General features: G+C 47.2%; 1 protein-coding gene across 4 annotated transcripts in view; it reads left to right on the top strand.

Moving 5' to 3' along the window:
* The window catches only part of DHX36 (DEAH-box helicase 36), a 445,724-nt gene that overhangs the window by 166,493 nt on the left and 261,995 nt on the right, over window positions 1-17,236 (top strand). For all 4 annotated transcript variants that reach the window (XM_078667890.1, XM_078667891.1, XM_078667892.1 and 1 more), the window contains one exon: window positions 4,874-4,955. In XM_078667890.1, the coding sequence (XP_078524016.1) occupies window positions 4,874-4,955 (82 nt within the window). The remainder of the gene's footprint in view (window positions 1-4,873; window positions 4,956-17,236) is intronic.

Consider the following 17,236-nt stretch of genomic DNA (forward strand, 5'->3'; position numbering starts at 1 on the left):
TATAAGTGCTGAGTCTCCGACCCACACAAATCAGGTACTATTGGACTTGTAACTAAGCTGTTCCAGAAGAACTGCTGTGCTGCTTGAAAGACGTAGCTGGACTTCTGATCTGGAATGCCTGCTTTTTTATTTGTTGCCCTGCCGCCTGCTGCTCTCTGACTCTGCTGAAGGAGAGCTGGACTCTGCATTCTTCTAAGTGATCTCCAAGGACATGGTGGCTTGTCTGTTTCTTGAGCCTCAGGGATATCAAAGTCTTTACCCCTGCTCCTGTACCTGGCTCACTGGAAGTGGCTCAGATACTTGCAATACTGATTTTGACGCATCTCCTGCCTGCGTGTAGCAGAATCAGCGCATCGACCCTGTTGCGGAAGTTAAATCAGCGTATCACCTCTGAACCAGCGCTTTGCCTCCATAGATCGACACATTGTACAGTGTATCTTTGCCGCGTGGTGAGATCGACTCATCCCCTTGATCGCGTGGCAGAATCTGCCGCATCGGTTGACGCCTCTCGACTCCGGCACCCATCTTCGGAACTGACTAATCACCTTCACTGCATGAAGAATATCAGTGTATCCGTCTCCTGCAGGACTCTACATCCAGGCATCTTGTTGTCTGCAACCAGGACGGGTTCTTTGTTCACCGGGGCGTGAACGGAACCTGTAGTGGGTGGGCGCACCATCGCAGTCGGTACGAACTTTGACGTTGCCCCGGTCCATCGCAACCTAAAGGAAACTTTTTTAGCGTGACTTGCATCTATGTGCTTTTCTACATGTATTCCTTTAAAATTCCATATCTCAACTTCTATACATTGGAATTTTGTCTTTTTTGGTCCTGTTTTGTTTATAATATAATCTATTTTTGTAAAACCTGTGTGGAGTCTTTTGTGGTGTATTAATTTTGTTACTGTGTATGCGTGTTACACAAATACTTTACACATTGCCTCTGTAGATAAGCATGACTGCTCTGTGCCAGCTACCAGAGGATGAGCACAGGTTATCTTTTAGTGTGTACTTACCTTCTCCAATATTGGATCTTTCATAGATTAAATGCTTGTATCTTCCCCGTCGTCGAGTTGGGAGCCCCACGGTAATTATGACTAGCAGTGTAAAAGTCTTTCATCTAGGCCTATAATAGCTGCCTTTACTCATAGGTTTAGTAGCAATCCACATCGTTTTGTACATGACCAAAGTCTGACCCGTCCGAGTAGAGCTTGCACCCTTCCGTCCTGTGCAGTGGCTTCACCCCTCAGATTTCTTACCACATAATGTGGAACGGAAGTCTCCCTGAGCTCTTGCTCAGTTTTTTCCTCGCATATACTATCTTTGGAGAGTGACCTTCAGGTGACCGCTTTTCATTTTATTTAACCTTTCATCCTCTAACACGACACATTCTGCCACCATGTCAGAGTGGTCAAAGAAGGGGTAATTTTGATCATGTAAGACTTGCGGGAAGATGAGGCTCTTCTCTGTGAACCCTCATAAAGAGTGCTTATACTGCCTGAACCCCCACTACAAGCCCAGAGACTGCAACTATTGTAAAACATGTTTGGCTAAGTCTATAAAAGATCGGGAGGCAAGGCTTTTATTATATCTCCAAAAGAAAAATGCTTTAAAAACTCTGGACTCTGAAGATGGCAAACCCTGCCGGAAGGCTTATTTATCTCAGAAATGAGATAAATCAGAAAAAATGCTGCTGAGCAACCAAAAAAGATCCTAAAAAAGTTGGAAACCTAGTAGCCAGTCACAGAAAAGATTCTTTCTCTAACACCTCAGGAGGGAAAGGGTCAAAAGGTGTCCACTTCCGAACCATTGACACATTTTGAAAATACTGTAGCCTCCGCAGATTTCAGAGAAACTGCCTAAGTAAAATCGGGCAAATCGATGACCAAATTATTGATGAAATCAATTATGAAGACGATCACACTGTAATTCGCTTTGTCACAAAGAAGCTCCATTGCAGTAAGAACCTGCAAATCATACCTGGGAATGATGTTGTCATGCATCCCTCTTATACAGAACTGCAGGTTGTACATAAGACCGCTGCAGGAACTATACAGGCAATAGCCGCAGGGCTAGGGCTTGATTGACAACAATGACCCGATAAAAATGATGTCACGAATGTGAGGGTGGACGAAAAATTGAAACCTCGCAATAGGGTCCACATTAATTCTCAGGACCCAGAGTTCCATCATCCCAGGGGATCCCTCCATGGAGGGATGGGGAGCACATCTCCAAGATCTAAATGTCAGTAGAAAAAGGTCACCAAAAGAAATAGTCATATCAGCCTTCTGGAACTGAAATCAGTGGTGTTGAGTCTCAAAGCTTTCCTACCAAGGTTACAGAGGTCAGAAGTCTTAATATCAAAAATACGACCACAATGTTTTACCTAAACAAGTAGGACAGTACGAGATCACACACACTTTTCAAGTAAGAACAACAAATAGGGACCTTTTGCCTACAAAACAAGATTTCCCTGAATGTGTAACATGTTCAGGGCACAGAAAAGCAATGGGTGGACGAATTAAGCAGGTCCGTAAGAGAATGCCAGGAGTGGACGTTGTCAACCAACCAACTCAACAAGATCTTCAGCAGATAGGGAAACTTCTCCCCTAGACTTCTTTGCAACTCTAACAACAAAAAATGCCTTCAATATGCAAGCAGGTTCACACACAATGGATCATGGGGGAACACACTTCAAATGTCTTGGGAAGGCACTTTTTCTTATGCTTTACCTCCTATACCTCTCATCCCAAAAATACTACACAAGATTAAACGAGAGCCATGCAGGATCTTCCTAATAACCCCTGCATGACCGAGACAGTTCTGGTATACTGAACTTCTCCTAATGGCAGGACAGCAACATGCTCAACTCAAAAGTCCCAGGGTTACTATACTGGGACGATGGGCAGGTAATGCATCCGAACCCGGAATCTCTAAATTTAGCAGCTTTGATCCTGAATACTATGAATTCCATTAGTTCGATATCCCTCAGCAATGTACAAACCTTTTAGCAATAGCTAGAGCAGAATCTACAAACAAACCCTCCAATGCAAAATGGCTACTATTTTGTTACTGGTGCGCAGCCAACAACTGTCATCCTTTCACTTCAAAGCCTGTGCAGTTCTTGCTGTACCTTCTCTCATTAGCTCAATCAGGTCTCTGCCACAGTTCAATTCGAGTCCATCTCATGGATAACATGGCAATTGAACACAGTCCTGACGCAGCCTATAAGATGCCTTTTGAGCCAATCCATAAGGCCGACATCAAACACCTCACATTGAAAATGACACTTTTGCAAGCATTAATGACAGCCAGACGTGTTAATGTAGTGAAATACAATCATTCACTGTGTAGGAAACTTATGTACACTTCTAAAAAGGCAGATTCATCCTGCTTACCAACCCCAGGGTCATACCAAAAGTATCTTTTGAATTTCACCTAAATGAACTAATTGTCCTGAAGGCATTTTTTCAGAGCCCATCAAGTGCAGCGGAAAAATCACCCCACACCCTCGATATCATAAGTTGCCTTACATTTTACTTGAAACACTCCAAGACCCTCAGAAAATCAGACCAACTTTTGGTTGCTTTTGCGCCCCCAACAAAAGGCCAATCAGTTTCGAAAGCAACTATAGCGCAATTTGTATCCGCAGCTATCACTTAGTCACGAACAAGCAGGAAGGCCGCTGGCATCCAAAGTGCACGCCCACTCTACCTGAAGTTTGTACGTTCGCAGGAGTACCACTGTCTGGCATATGCAGAGTGGCTACATGGCATAACATGGATATGTTTAGAAAACATTATTGTCTGGATGGTGTTAATTACAAGGATGCATTGATTCAAACCCTTTTTCAAAAAGGTAAGCTCATTGGTATTTATAGCTAATATTTATTATTCTCAACACTATGTATGCATAAGCACTTATGTATATTACCCGCCTCAGCATACAGCTATATTGAAGCCTTAATGTCCTTATTTTAATTATATAGTGCTCCCTATTTAGATGCAAGCATGTGAATCTATGAAAGATTAAATACTGGAGAAAAAACAAGTTACTTACCTGTACACTGTGGTTCTGCAGAATGTATATCTTTCATAGATTCACATGAAACCCACGCGCCTCCCCTTCAGTCGCTCACTTCATTGGCATTTCTACCTTGTAGCATTGGTAACTTTACCTCTCATGCATAAAAATCTGAGGTTGAAGCCACTGCACAAGAGGGAAGGGTGAAAGCTCTGTTCTGATTGGTCAGACTTTGGTCATGTACAAAACGATGTGGATTCCTACTCAAACATATAGGAAAATGGATTATAATAGACTTAGATTAAAGAATTTTACACTACTAGTTATAATTACTGTGGGACTTCCACCTCGACGACAGGGAACTGCAAGCATGTGAATCTATAGAAAGATATCAATACCGGAGAACCACAATGTACAGGTAAGTAACTTGTTTCTTGCCCTGCCTAGCATGGTGGTTCATGCCTGGCCTGGGTGCATTCCAGGAATCCCATTTCTAACACAAGGGTTTTTCCCTTGTTGGGGGGCGAAGGGTTAAATGACGTTGAATGTGTAACAACATATATCATAATGATTCAGTCAAATTAATGTTTCAACTAAGGATACATCTGTGAATACATTTTGGTAAGTTGGAGTACTCCTTTAAATCTGTAGCTTGTAAAGTACTTGCAACATTGTTTGAGTCTCTGAACTCCACAAGCTGTAGTTTCTGAAATTGGTCCGCTAGATTGTAGATTCCTGTTTGTAGTTTTTTTTTTTATCCTTTAATCAGGTTTTAATATTGTGAACTTTAAGACTTTTATATTTCTAATGCCTGACCGTGCTATGTGTTACATTTTTATTCTCCTCAACAGATAACTGTCCTATGATGCATATACCTGGATTTACATTCCCTGTAAAGGAATATCTTTTGGAAGACGTCATTGAAATGTTGAGGTAGGCTACATTGTTACTAGACTTAAATGTTTGTACCATAAATGTAATAATATTCAGATAACCAGACTGCTCAACTCATCTGCAAGACATCTAGATAGTAGGGGATACTTACCTTGTCTTCAGGATTATAGCACTGAAACACGTTATTAAAATTCAACCAGTTAGGTTGACGTAGTTTTCTCTATCGCCCTGGAGTGGTAAAGGACAGGATTCCTATCCTTACCATATAATTTATTGTAATAGGGACTAGCTGTCCCAGGTTTATTTTCTTGTTCTTTATGTTCTCACTGGCTTTGCACTCTGAAAGCTGTCAGATGTTGATGATGTCAGGGATATTCAACCTAGCTGTATATTTAGTCATTGTCCTACATAATGGTCAACACATCATATGTTAGTGTAATGGGCAAAGGGCTATTGATAAAGACTATGAATTTGTTAAATTAGACATTCCCCAGGGCACACATTATCCAGAACCTCTCTTAAGCATATTTATTGTAAGTTCTCCTGATTTGAAGGTGGTGTGTGCAACTTGGGTGGCCTATGGAAGCAATCTAGAAGTATATCTATAAGAGAGATGTTACCATTATTGTAGAAGGACTCTTAATTCAAAATAACTTCCACTTGGTACAGGGGCGTGGTTTCGGCGCTGACTGGGATGGCTGCGTGAGCGAGTTGCTCCGCACCGAGTCCCGTCTTTATCCTGCAATAATTGGCCCCGCACTGCCTGGCGGCTGAACCCGAGCTTCTATAGGGTCGCTGACCCAGCGGGGAGCATCTGGTCCTCATCGGGACCCTGGGCGCTGAATGCGGACGGACCCGGCGTCCCGATCGGCGTGGCCGCAGGACAAAGGCAAGATGGCGGAGCCACAAGGACGGGAGCTCTGAGGACGGAGCGGTGCAGGGCGCTGGACCGGCTGAGGAGCCTGAGGGGCCGTCGCGCAGCGGTGCGCAGGGGAGAGGCCCAGGAGAGCGGGACCGGAGTAGCGGAAGAGGTGGACGGCGGTAAAGGTCTGGTGCGAGCGGCGCCCCTCCCCCACCTGCTTCCCCGAACGGCAGGAGAGCGAGCCCTTCACTCGCGCTGCACCGGTGGCGGCGCGGCTGGCATGTGAGGCCGACCCACGCTTGGGAACATTGCGGCGGAGCCACTGGGACACAGCTGAGTGAGGCTAATTGGCCAAGTGCTGAGGGGGCGGCCACCCGGGGCGATTGGACGCCCAGTTGGAGGCAAGAGGGCGCCAGGCCAGTGGAGAGGCGTATGGACCCCGCCGTGCGCTGAGACTTGCGGAAGACGTGTCACCGGGGGCGGCGAGCTCAATCTACCCAGTGCGGCGGACCCTTGACTGTCTAGCTTTTGAGGAGGGCTTGCGCCCCGAGCCTTTGCAGACTTTGGTGGGGCACTGCGTGTGTCGTTGGGACTGCACGGAGTGTGTTCTGGTGGATGGCGACAGAGTGCTGGGGGGGGACGGCCCGCGCCATCTAAGGATCGAGGAGCTGTGCACCTTGGGGCCTGCCATTGGGCGATACCGGGTGGCCCGAGGGATGGACAGGGCAGGAGGACTGCCGCCGCCGACCGTCGTTGGAGGGGGCTGCTCGGGCAGCGCGTTCCCCACTGTCAAGATGGCCGCGATGGGGGCTGGCCTCGCCGCGCCTCCTGAGCGGGGGGACGAGAAGTCCGAGGCCGCGGATGGCGATTTCCCAACGGAGCCCTCGCCGCAGGAGTTGAGGCTGAACCTCCGTCTTGATGCAATACTGGCCGCGATCACTACCACCAAGGATGAGCTGCACCAGGATATTGCGCAGGTGGCGACGGGGCTTGGCCTGCTGAGAGCAGACCACGCCAAGCTCTCTGACCGAGTGAAGTCCAATGAACAGCTGCTCCAGGAGCTGAAACCGGCGGTGGTCACAGCGGAGCATAAACTTGACGACGTTCTCCATCGACTGGCGATTCTGGAGCGTCGAGCAGAAGACGCGGAAGGACGCAACCGGCGGAACAACGTGAGGGTGGTTGGGCTTCCAGAGAAAATTGAGAAGGGTGATGCGGTGACCTACTTGGAGGACTGGTTCCGGACAGTGGTAGCGCCGGAGGGCCTATCCCCCTTCTTCTCCCTGGAAAGAGCGCACAGGGTGCCCGCAAAGCCTCCCCTGGAGGGCCGACCGCCCCGACCGATGGTGGTTAGACTGCTGCACTATAAAGATCGAGATCTGCTGATCCAAAGGGCGAGAGACCATGGGCCCTTCCAGGTGGACAACGGCAAGGTGACGATATTTCCGGATTATACGCAGGAGGTGCAGCGGTGCAGGGCTTCTTTTCTGTCGGTGAAGAAAGAGCTGAGAGAAGAAGGGATCCAATACTCCTTGCTTTTCCCGGCCAAGCTGCGGGTCATCCTTGACGACAGAACTCACTTTTTCCAAACACCTGATGAGGCATGGTCCTGGCTGGAACTGTACCGGGCGGGGACGGATCGTGCACACAGGCCCGCCAGGGATCGGCAAAAAACAGCCAAGATAAGGAAATCGCAACGTATCCGCTCCCGGAATAGGCGCCAACGGGCTGAACAGGAGGCGCGAATGCTGGCCGACAGGCTGAGTGCGCTGGAGGCCACGGCGAGCATCACGGGATCGCAGCGGGATGACGCTTCTAAAGGCTCGGCTTCGGAAGGAGAAGGAGAGAAGACCGGAGACGATGACTCGGAGATGGGGGGGGTGCCGGGTCCGGAGGTCACCCCACAGACTGCTGATAACATGTTTAATGAGTGAAGCTCGGGCCGATGAACAATCTTGGGATGCCTATAGGGGCGGACACTCCTGACTTCTATTGGACTGCCAGGTATGGGGCTGCACTAGCAGTATGGGGCTACGGGTGCGGGGTGATAGCTCTGCTGTCCTGGTTTGGGGCTCCATAGCCTTCTTCAGACCCTTAAGGTCTTCTGTGGTGTCGACCACAGGTTAGCGTGATGTGTTGGGTGTTTTTGGAACGGGGCTGAAGCTGGGTTATTAGGCCCTGTCCTGGGGAGGGGGTTGATGAGTGTTAAGGGTCTTGTTTTTTGGGGATTGTTCAGTTGCTGCGATGCGGGTAACATTGATTGTTTGAAGGGGTTGTACAATTGCTGTGATGCGGGTCACAGTTATTGGCGTGCGCCACTGTTGGGATTGATGCTCTATGGGGACGTTACCTAACTTGAAATGTGTCACATGGAATGTCCGGGGTATTCGAACTATGGTTAAGCGCCACAAGGTACATGCATACTTGGTGAGGCGGGGTGCTCAGATAGCAATGCTTCAGGAGACTCACTTGACACAGCAGGAATGTGGGGCGTTACAGAGGAGGTGGCGGGGTCAGGTGTTTGGCACGACTTACTCAGCATTTGCCAGAGGGGTGTTAATATGGATCAGAGCGGGCACGCCATTCCAGGTCACGAGTCGGAGGATAGATCCGGAGGGTCGTTATGTGGTGGTGGAAGGACGGCTGTGTGGTCGAGAAGTGGTGCTGTGTAACATTTATGCCCCCAACGCTGATCAAGCGCATTTCTTTGAGGGTTTGTCGCGCTCACTGGCGTATTATTTGGCGGGCCCTATATTGTTGGCGGGGGATTTTAACTCCATCTCAGATGTGCTGTTGGATAGGTCGCACCCACCTTTGGTGGACTCCCCAGTGCGCAGACTTGCGGCCCATAGGCGGGACTGGCAAGAGAGGTGGGGCTTGGTGGATGTATGGAGGGCGCAGCACCCCGGAACTCGAGATTACTCCTACTTCTCGGCACTGCATGATCTGCATGTTAGACTGGATTCGGTGCTGTGTTGCGAGTCTCTGGCGAATGTGGTGATTCACTCTGAGTATTTGTCTAGGACCATTTCGGACCATAACCCACTGCTGATTTCTATGCAATGGCAGAGGGCGAGATCGGCAGTCCCTACGTGGAGACTTCGTCCGGAGACGCTGGATGACCCGGCGTTCTGTGACACGGTCCGACAGGGCATAGACGACTACTTCACGGTCAATGCTGGGTCGACGGCGACTAGAGCGAATGAGTGGGACGCGATGAAAGTGGTGGTGAGGGGGGTATGTATGGGACGGTTTCTGACTGTGAGAGGAACGGTGCTGAATGACCTCGCGAAGGCAGAGGAAGTGCTGAGAAGGGTGGAACGGCAGCGACCCGAGAGGCCGGAGCTGCAAGATAGCTTGTTACGTGCTAAGGAGGCGGTAGCAACTGAGACGGAGAGATTGCGGTGCTATGATTATAAGTTGTATGCAGTGAAAGTGCATGAGGAGCGAGATAAAGTGGGCACGCTCCTGGCGAAGTTGGCTGATCCGAACCCTAGAGGATGTCCGGTCATGAGTGTGAGACTGGAGGATGGGGAGGTGGTGTACTCGCAGTCAGCGGTCCTGGGGCGCTTTCAGTCCTACTACACGGGTCTGTACGCCAGCCACCTCGAAGTGGAGGCCACGGACATTGGTAATTACTTAGATCAGATCCTTTTACCGGTCTTGGATGAGGAGGAAGCCCGGGATCTGGGGGGCCCCATTACCCTAGTGGAAATAAGAGGGGCGATTGGTCATATGGCGCGGAACAAAACCCCTGGGGTGGATGGATTGCCGATCGAGTTCTACGCCAAATTTATGGAAGTGTTGGCGCCCAGACTGCAGGTTGTGTATGCGGAGGCGAAACAATTGGGGCGGTTGCCTGACTCTATGACGGAGGCGCTGGTTGTGCCCCTGCTGAAGCCGGGCAGAGATGCTTTAGATGTCTCTTCTTTTCGTCCGTTGTCTATGCTAACTGTAGATTACAAGATTTTGAGCCGAATCCTAGCCACCAGGCTCCTGCCACTGATGACCTCTTTAGTGCATAGGGATCTAGCGGGATTCATCCCCTCTAGGAGCACTTCGATGAATATCCGTCGGCTGATTGGGGTCATTGACAGTGCTGCCACGGCGGAACCAGGCCCAGTAGTGCTGACGGTTGATATTGAAAAGGCGTTTGATAGTTTAGAATGGGATTTTCTGGATGGCGTGCTGTTGAAGTTCGGGGTTGGGGAGGGGTTCCGGAGCTGGACGAGAGTGCTCTATTCTTCGGCTAAGGCGCGGGTGCGGCTGGGGACCTTGGTCTCCTCGGTTTATCCGGTCTGCAGGGGCACGAGGCAAGGCTGCTCGCTATCCCCTCTGCTCTTTGCCCTCGCGATGGAACCACTAGCGGCGCAGGCGAGAACAGGAGTTGTTTTCGACGGGATCGCGCAGGGAGTTGACTCGCATTATATTTCGTTGTATGCCGACGACTTGTTACTGTACTTGGCGGACTCTGGAAGGGCTCTAGAAGGCGCGGTGGACATGTTGGGCAGGTTCGGGAGGCTTTCAGGCCTCAGAGTGAACTGGACTAAGACTTGTGTGTTTCCGTTACGGAAGACCACGCTCTGCCCGCAGCTCACGAGGCCGGTAGTGTGGGAACCCTCTTGTTTTGTTTACCTAGGAGTGCGCATCTACCATGACGCGGCGGACCTCCTTGAGGGGAATGTGGGGCGCTGTATTCGAGCACTGAGAGGCAGTATGGACTTCTGGGCCTCTCTCCCGCTGTCTGTACTGGGCCGTGTGGCCCTGTTGAAAATGGTGGCGCTCCCGAGGCTCCTTTATTATTTTAGAACGTTGCCTGTGTGGATCCCGCAGGGTATCTTTCGAGAGCTGAAGACGTTGGTGACTGGCTTTCTCTGGGGCCACGGTCGCCGACGGGTGGCATTGACCACCTTGATGCGACCCAAGTGTGAGGGAGGGATGGCTGTCCCCGACTATGAGTTATACTATCTGGCAGCGCAGGTCCTGACGCAGAACGTGGCCAGAGAATTCAGGGGGCCTGAAGATCGCCGGGGGGTCGGCATTCAGAGGCATGTCTTGTCGTCTATCGTGATGCAACAGAGACTGGCTAGTAGGGACCTCACGATGGAGGAAAGGACACTTAGATTGTGTTGGAACAGGAACCTGAGGAGGGCTGGGAAGCGCCGGCCATACGCACCGGAGATTCCGCTGGGAATGCTCACTGCCTTACCGCACGGAGGTGATTGGTCCCAATTGTTAGCGTGGGAGGACCTGGGGTTGCAGATGGTGGGAGACCTCTATGTGGACGGGACGCTGGCCCCGTTCCAGACCTTACAAGAGCAATTCGGCCTGCCGAGTGGTACCTTCCTGTTGCATGCGGCGGTTGTCGCGGCTATGCAGAAGCATTGGGGGGGTGGATTGGCTGAACCGGAGGTGACAATGGTGTGCCAATATGTGGTGATGGCAGCGGGCACCGTCAAGGCGGTGACCTGCCTCCACAATAGGATGGTAAATGAAGGTCTGGCCCCGTTAGTTGAGTTGAAGTCGCGTTGGGAGACCAGCGTCGGTAAACAAATCCCGGACTCCGTATGGGGCCAGGTGCTACACAGGACCTGGAAAGGGACGAGGAATGCGAGATTCCAACAGGTGCATTTTTTCGTGCTACATAGGGCATATTTGACCCCGGAGAGGTTGCGCCGACACTTCCAGGTGCTTGATGCCATGTGCCCACGATGTCTAGAACCTGCGGTGGATCTTGACCACATGCTGTGGGGTTGTTCGAAATTGGGGGACTACTGGTCTGAGGTGGGGGACCTTTTGAATGCTGTCACGGATCGGGAGGTAGACTTTGACATGGCCGCTTGCCTGCTTCTTTGGTTCCCGCACACCAAAAAGACCAAGGTAACGAGCAAATTCATTGGGTTGGGATTGATATTGGCACAGCGTGAAATCACTTGGCATTGGAAGTCCAAAGAGGGGCCGTCTGTACGGAGGTGGAGGAATGAACTGGTGAAGTGGTCTGGCTGTGAGAGTGTGTTACGAATGCGCCAGGCGACTAGAACTGGTAACGAGAAGAGTTTGGAACTGGCACGGTCTTGGGAGCTGGTGGTGCAACGTTAAGGGACTACCTAACTGAAGGCGAAGACACTGATCAGTTATAGGAAGGGATTCCGTGTGACTACTTGCTTGTCGAAACTTCCTGATGGTTGTCACCCTAGAGCAGGAAGGGGATGGTGGAACCCGCATTAGCAGCAGTTGAGGGGGAGGGCACTGGGGGGGAGTCGTAGGAGGGGGGGGTCTGCTGGCTAGCGGCAACCTCCCGGAACCGGATGGCCCAGGAAGGTAATCGTGATGTTTGAGTGACATGACATTGGAGTGGCCAAGGACTTGATGGAGAGGGTGGGTTGGTTGTTTTGGGATAAAAGCAGAAACGAGGTGCTACACTTGACCTGTGCCCCGGAGGGGGCACGCACCGAGGTACCTACAGTGAACTGACTCATTGAAGCGCCGGCCAGCCTCCGGGATGTGGGCCAATCGGCTGTGTATTGTATTACTATCGTACTGTATGCTGGGTGCCGTTGGTGTCTAGGTTGGCTTGCTGGATATGTTTATTCCTGATTCTGCAATAAAAATATATTTAAAAAAAAAAAAAAAACATCCACTTGGTACAGATATCTTGTGGAGAGAACTTTAAAAACTCCTGACCGGGTCAAATTAGTACCCCTAAAAGGGGACATGGTGAGCAATCGAGAGGTTATCTGTGCTAGAACAGGACCCATTTAATAATATATAAAAAGTGCTAAATTTGGCATGTTCTTAAATCCAGAACTTGGATCTGGGTTACAACAAGGGAAGTGAACAGAGACATTTTGAGAGCTTGTAGTACATTCAGGCACTTTCAACTACATTTTCATTGACTGATAGCATATTACACTGTAATTTCTAAAGTAAATATTTTTGTGGGACATTTCAAGTAATGCAGGCACTAATTTGTCTTCTAAAATTAAACACAAGATTCTCACTGTCATTATTTTAATGCCAAAATTGAGCAGGGCTACTCCTGTAAATTAATGTTTATATCCAAATTACAGTGTTATGGGGCATTCCAAGTGGACAATTGACTGCAGTTCTTAATTTGTAAAAGAATAAGTGCCAGGGCCCAAACTTTTGCTGAGATGCCTTCAGCACTATAGAATGTCCGAGGTGTTGAATACTAAGACAGCATAGTTCAGATTCCCCTTCATGTCTCTTTATTCCACAAGCAGACACTGCCTGCATGTTCTCACTCTTACAAGTTGTTGTTTATTCCTGCTTTCTTGTCATTGTTTTCCATCTTTCTCTTTATTCTCCCCTCCCCCTTTTGTATTTTTTTTTCTCTCACTTGCTCTGGGTCAGAGTCTGATGATACGTGCCAGTGGACTACACCTACATCTGTGCCTCAAATTAAGCATAGATTGACTTCCACAATCATAAGCTAATAAACCCTGTATCTATTGTATTTGTTTATTTATTTTCACACAACCTCTGGTCTTTTAATGCTTGCTTGGCTTTAGACACAGTGGCTAGATTCACAATTTGGTGCTAGAGATGCCACCTCTGCTATTAGCTTAACTATTGAGCTCAGCTAATTTATTTAATAGGCCTTTACAAATTCTTACTACAGAGAAAGGAGGGAAGAGGAAGTAGCATTTCTGCACATCCAGACTAGTGGATTAGAATAGCCTTCGACTATAATGTAGTGTATTGAAATTGCTTTTCAATATACTACATTGTAGTTAATGGCCAGGAAGCGGAATTCACTGAAGAAAGCCTCAGAAGATCTTGAGCTGGCTTGCGACACCAAGTGTGCAGCCAAATTCTGGAGGGTATTCACAAACAATACAGAGGATTTTCATTTAGAGTCTGTCCTACTTAACACTATTTAAGCTGCTAAATAGCGCTCACTTTTTTGCTTTATAGTAATTTACCATGTGTGTTAGACATCCCAAAGCAGCCCTTATTCTCTCAAGGTCTGGGCTTACCTTTCACATTAGTGCAGTTAAAGGTAAAGCTAGCTCTATAAAAGTCTAGAACATTATGAAGTTCTAATAGATTTATATAAATGTGCTCCGATGCTAAAGGTCCCTTTGTTAAAAATCGTAACAGTAGGTTATATAACTAACTATCAGGTATATTTTCAACTTCAGGATTCCCTTTGCAGACCCTGACACACTCACAAACCAAACAAAAACAGGAGGGCAGTCGAAAACCCTTGATGCCACTTACATGAAGTAGCAAAAGCGGTCCATGGATTAAAAAAACAAAATACCTTAGGATGGACAGCAATAAGGAACCACTGCTTCTTCTGATACATGACATTAGAGAATTGAAAATTAAATGGAACCAGGGTATAAAATCAAGTAAAAAATAAAATATAGTGAAATCCATCTTGGCCCATATATCTGGAAAGAGGGAGCACAATAAAATTGGTATTGATTTGAGTTTCACCAAAAAGTGGGGTAAGGGAGCACCACATGCAGCTAGAGAAAGAAGTCAAATACCAAATGGAATTCCAAAAGAGTTCCACAGGTTATTCATCAATGCTAAATCAGACCGTGAAAATGTGAGGAAGTACAACGACTGGAAAGAAGAGGTGAACAGCTGTGGTGGCCAACCGTATATCATCCACAACATTCATTATAGTACTGACGGCGTGGTGGGATCTTTTGTATCTGAGTCTTCGGGTGTAATCATTAAGGGCCATATGTACGTAGCTATTTAGCATTTCCTAACTAACCGAATCGCTATTTCAGGCTGTTAAGGAATGCTAAATAGCCTTTTGGCATGTACAAAGGTGAAAATGCAGTCACAAAATGCAATTTCTACTCCGTAGAAATTTCATTTTACAATTCCCAAAATAAGATATTGCAAATAGGGATTTCCTAATTGCGGTTTCCTAAGTACATGCACAAAGCATTTCCTAAATGCTAAATGTGCATTTAGGAAATGCTATTATCATTGATTCCAAGTCAATGGTAACCATGTGCAAAATAGGAAAAGGCACACAAAACTGCTGCTTTGGTAGTGCCATAGAACGCTCACTCGCTCCTAGGGCATTTGAGCACTTTACATGGGCACCACTTTTTTGTGGGGATTCAAGGAGGGCCTTAGGCTGCTAGGGACCCTTGGTTTTGCATTTCCAAAATTGCATTTTCCTAACTAGCGATTTCCTAATAGCAATTGCGACAGTAGGAGTCGCTATTAGTAAATCGCAATTTTTGTGCATTATATTTTGCATTTCTTAAATTGTGATTTCTTGGGATTCGTTATTTAGGAAATTCAAACTGGAAGTTTTGCACATATGGTCCTAAATAGGTTGTATGAACCTTTGTTTGTCAACAAGGAGAAATTAAAAGGAGCAATCTTAAACACAAAAATTGGTGATCTTCCTCAAATGAACCTATTTTTGCAGGAACTCTCTTCAAAACACGGTTGGTTATTTGTTTCACCTACAACGTGGATCTACTTTCCTGAGAGGGGTAGGTCTGGGACTTCCACTGTTATAACAGTGGAATGGGTAGCGCCTGTGTCGATGAGAAAGCACTTGGTGGCCATTTACCTCGTTTTATACAAATGGTCTACTCTGGTCTACCTCCAAGACTGCACCAATCACGCAGTCTTTCTCCCCTCTCAGGGAACGTCATTGTTAATTGTCGGATTCAAAGCTCTCATTCTCAAACATGGGGTACTGTTGAAATGGGTTCTGTTTTTGGAACAGATTTGAATTTACTATTGGTACTTGATTCGTATTAAACCTTGGGTTACCCAAGTTATGTGGGGTCATTGAACCTTGAGGTGTACCCAACATAGTAATTTGCGACAGAGATGGTGTCTGCATTCACTGAACTGGAACATTTTAAATCTGCATTTGATTGACAACTTGCGTTTGCCCATCAACACTTACTCAATGAAGATTTTGTCTACACTCCCTCTTTCAGTGCCTGATTTTCTTACAATAAAGACAGGTAGTCTACTTTTTCAACTTTGCAAGATCTATCCCTGAATTTGGAGCAGTCTGAACACCTCTTCTTAGCACATTGCCAACTGTCCTCCATTCTGAAAACCAACACCCTGCAATCCATCAACATTTATTACATGCAACTGATTTTAAAAACCTTTCTGAGATGACTTTGTGTGCGTCAACATAAATTTCCCTTTAAACCTTTTCTGCTTCATCTCTTGTTCATCACTACAGTATGTTGCTTACCTCCAGGATCTCATTTGGGCCATTGTCTGCCAACAAATCACATTCTGTTGTATGTGCATACTTATTTCTGGTCTCAACCCAAGAAGGAACTGCGACGCAAAAATCCCAATAGCTCCCTTTTCGGGATTCTCTTGCCATGTGCTGCTTGAACACCTGTAACAATTGTTTATAATATGACTGCACTGACGCTTTAGCTCCCGGAGTAGTTCTTTTGATCTTTAACCAATCAATGTCCCTTGAGGAAATGACCTCATCATACTTTGTCTTTACGATAAGTGAAGGTTCACGGGTACGTACATCTTTTGGGAGCTCTGTACGGGGCTACTGCACTGCTAGCTTACATTCAGCCCATAAATTACTCGGTACCACAATATCAAAGAAAGTGTTCGAATCTGCCCACAAAATCTTTGACATTTTCACAAACTGTCAACCTGTGTATGCCAATGGGCCAGATACTGTTTCAAAGTTGTTTGTGAATGTTGCAAGATCACCTCTGCTCCATGGTACATGAACATACCCTCCACCTGGTATCTCTCTCATATGGAAAGTTAGAGCCTCATTTTCATTTGGAGGTATTTGTGGTAGCTTACCATTAACGTCTCTAATAGTTGATTTTTTCTTTTTTCTTCTCTTGCTTCTTTGCCCTCTTGCTCTCTAATATGTCAAAATCACTCAATTTCCAAATGCATTTCACCAGTTCAGCAATGTGCAATCTCAATCCTGAAGATTGCATGGTCACAATTGTTTCACCCTCTATCTGTGCTCTAAAACATTTCTGTAAAGGTATACTCCTAAAGAGATTTACCTCATATTTATCTGCTAATTTTGTTAATTTATCGTGTGTGGCAGCTGCACATCTTGTGATTTCTGGACTGTTTTTTCAGCGTATTTTCCTGATATTGATTCATATGTGAAATATCTAAACTTCCCCTAATACTCTCTTCCAATTCCGCCTTCAAGTTTGGTACAACTAGATGTCCCGCACTTTTTTGAATAGTGGATGTTCTCTGTATTTATTTTCAGGAGTTTTCTCAACAAATGAGGGAAAGATTCCATTGCAGAATAGCCCCTGTACAATTGGGTTTGTAACAGCAATCCTTCTCCCTTCTCTTAATGATTGAACTTTCTGAGGTGGGATCCAGGCAACAATCTGAGAGTATTGCGACGACGTCTGAATAAACCCTGTTGCAGCTCATTTTCCTGCTGCTCCTGGAACATCATGATTCAGAGCAG

Source organism: Lissotriton helveticus, chromosome 11 (assembly GCF_964261635.1).
Source record: "Lissotriton helveticus chromosome 11, aLisHel1.1, whole genome shotgun sequence".
NCBI lineage: Eukaryota > Metazoa > Chordata > Amphibia > Caudata > Salamandridae > Lissotriton > Lissotriton helveticus.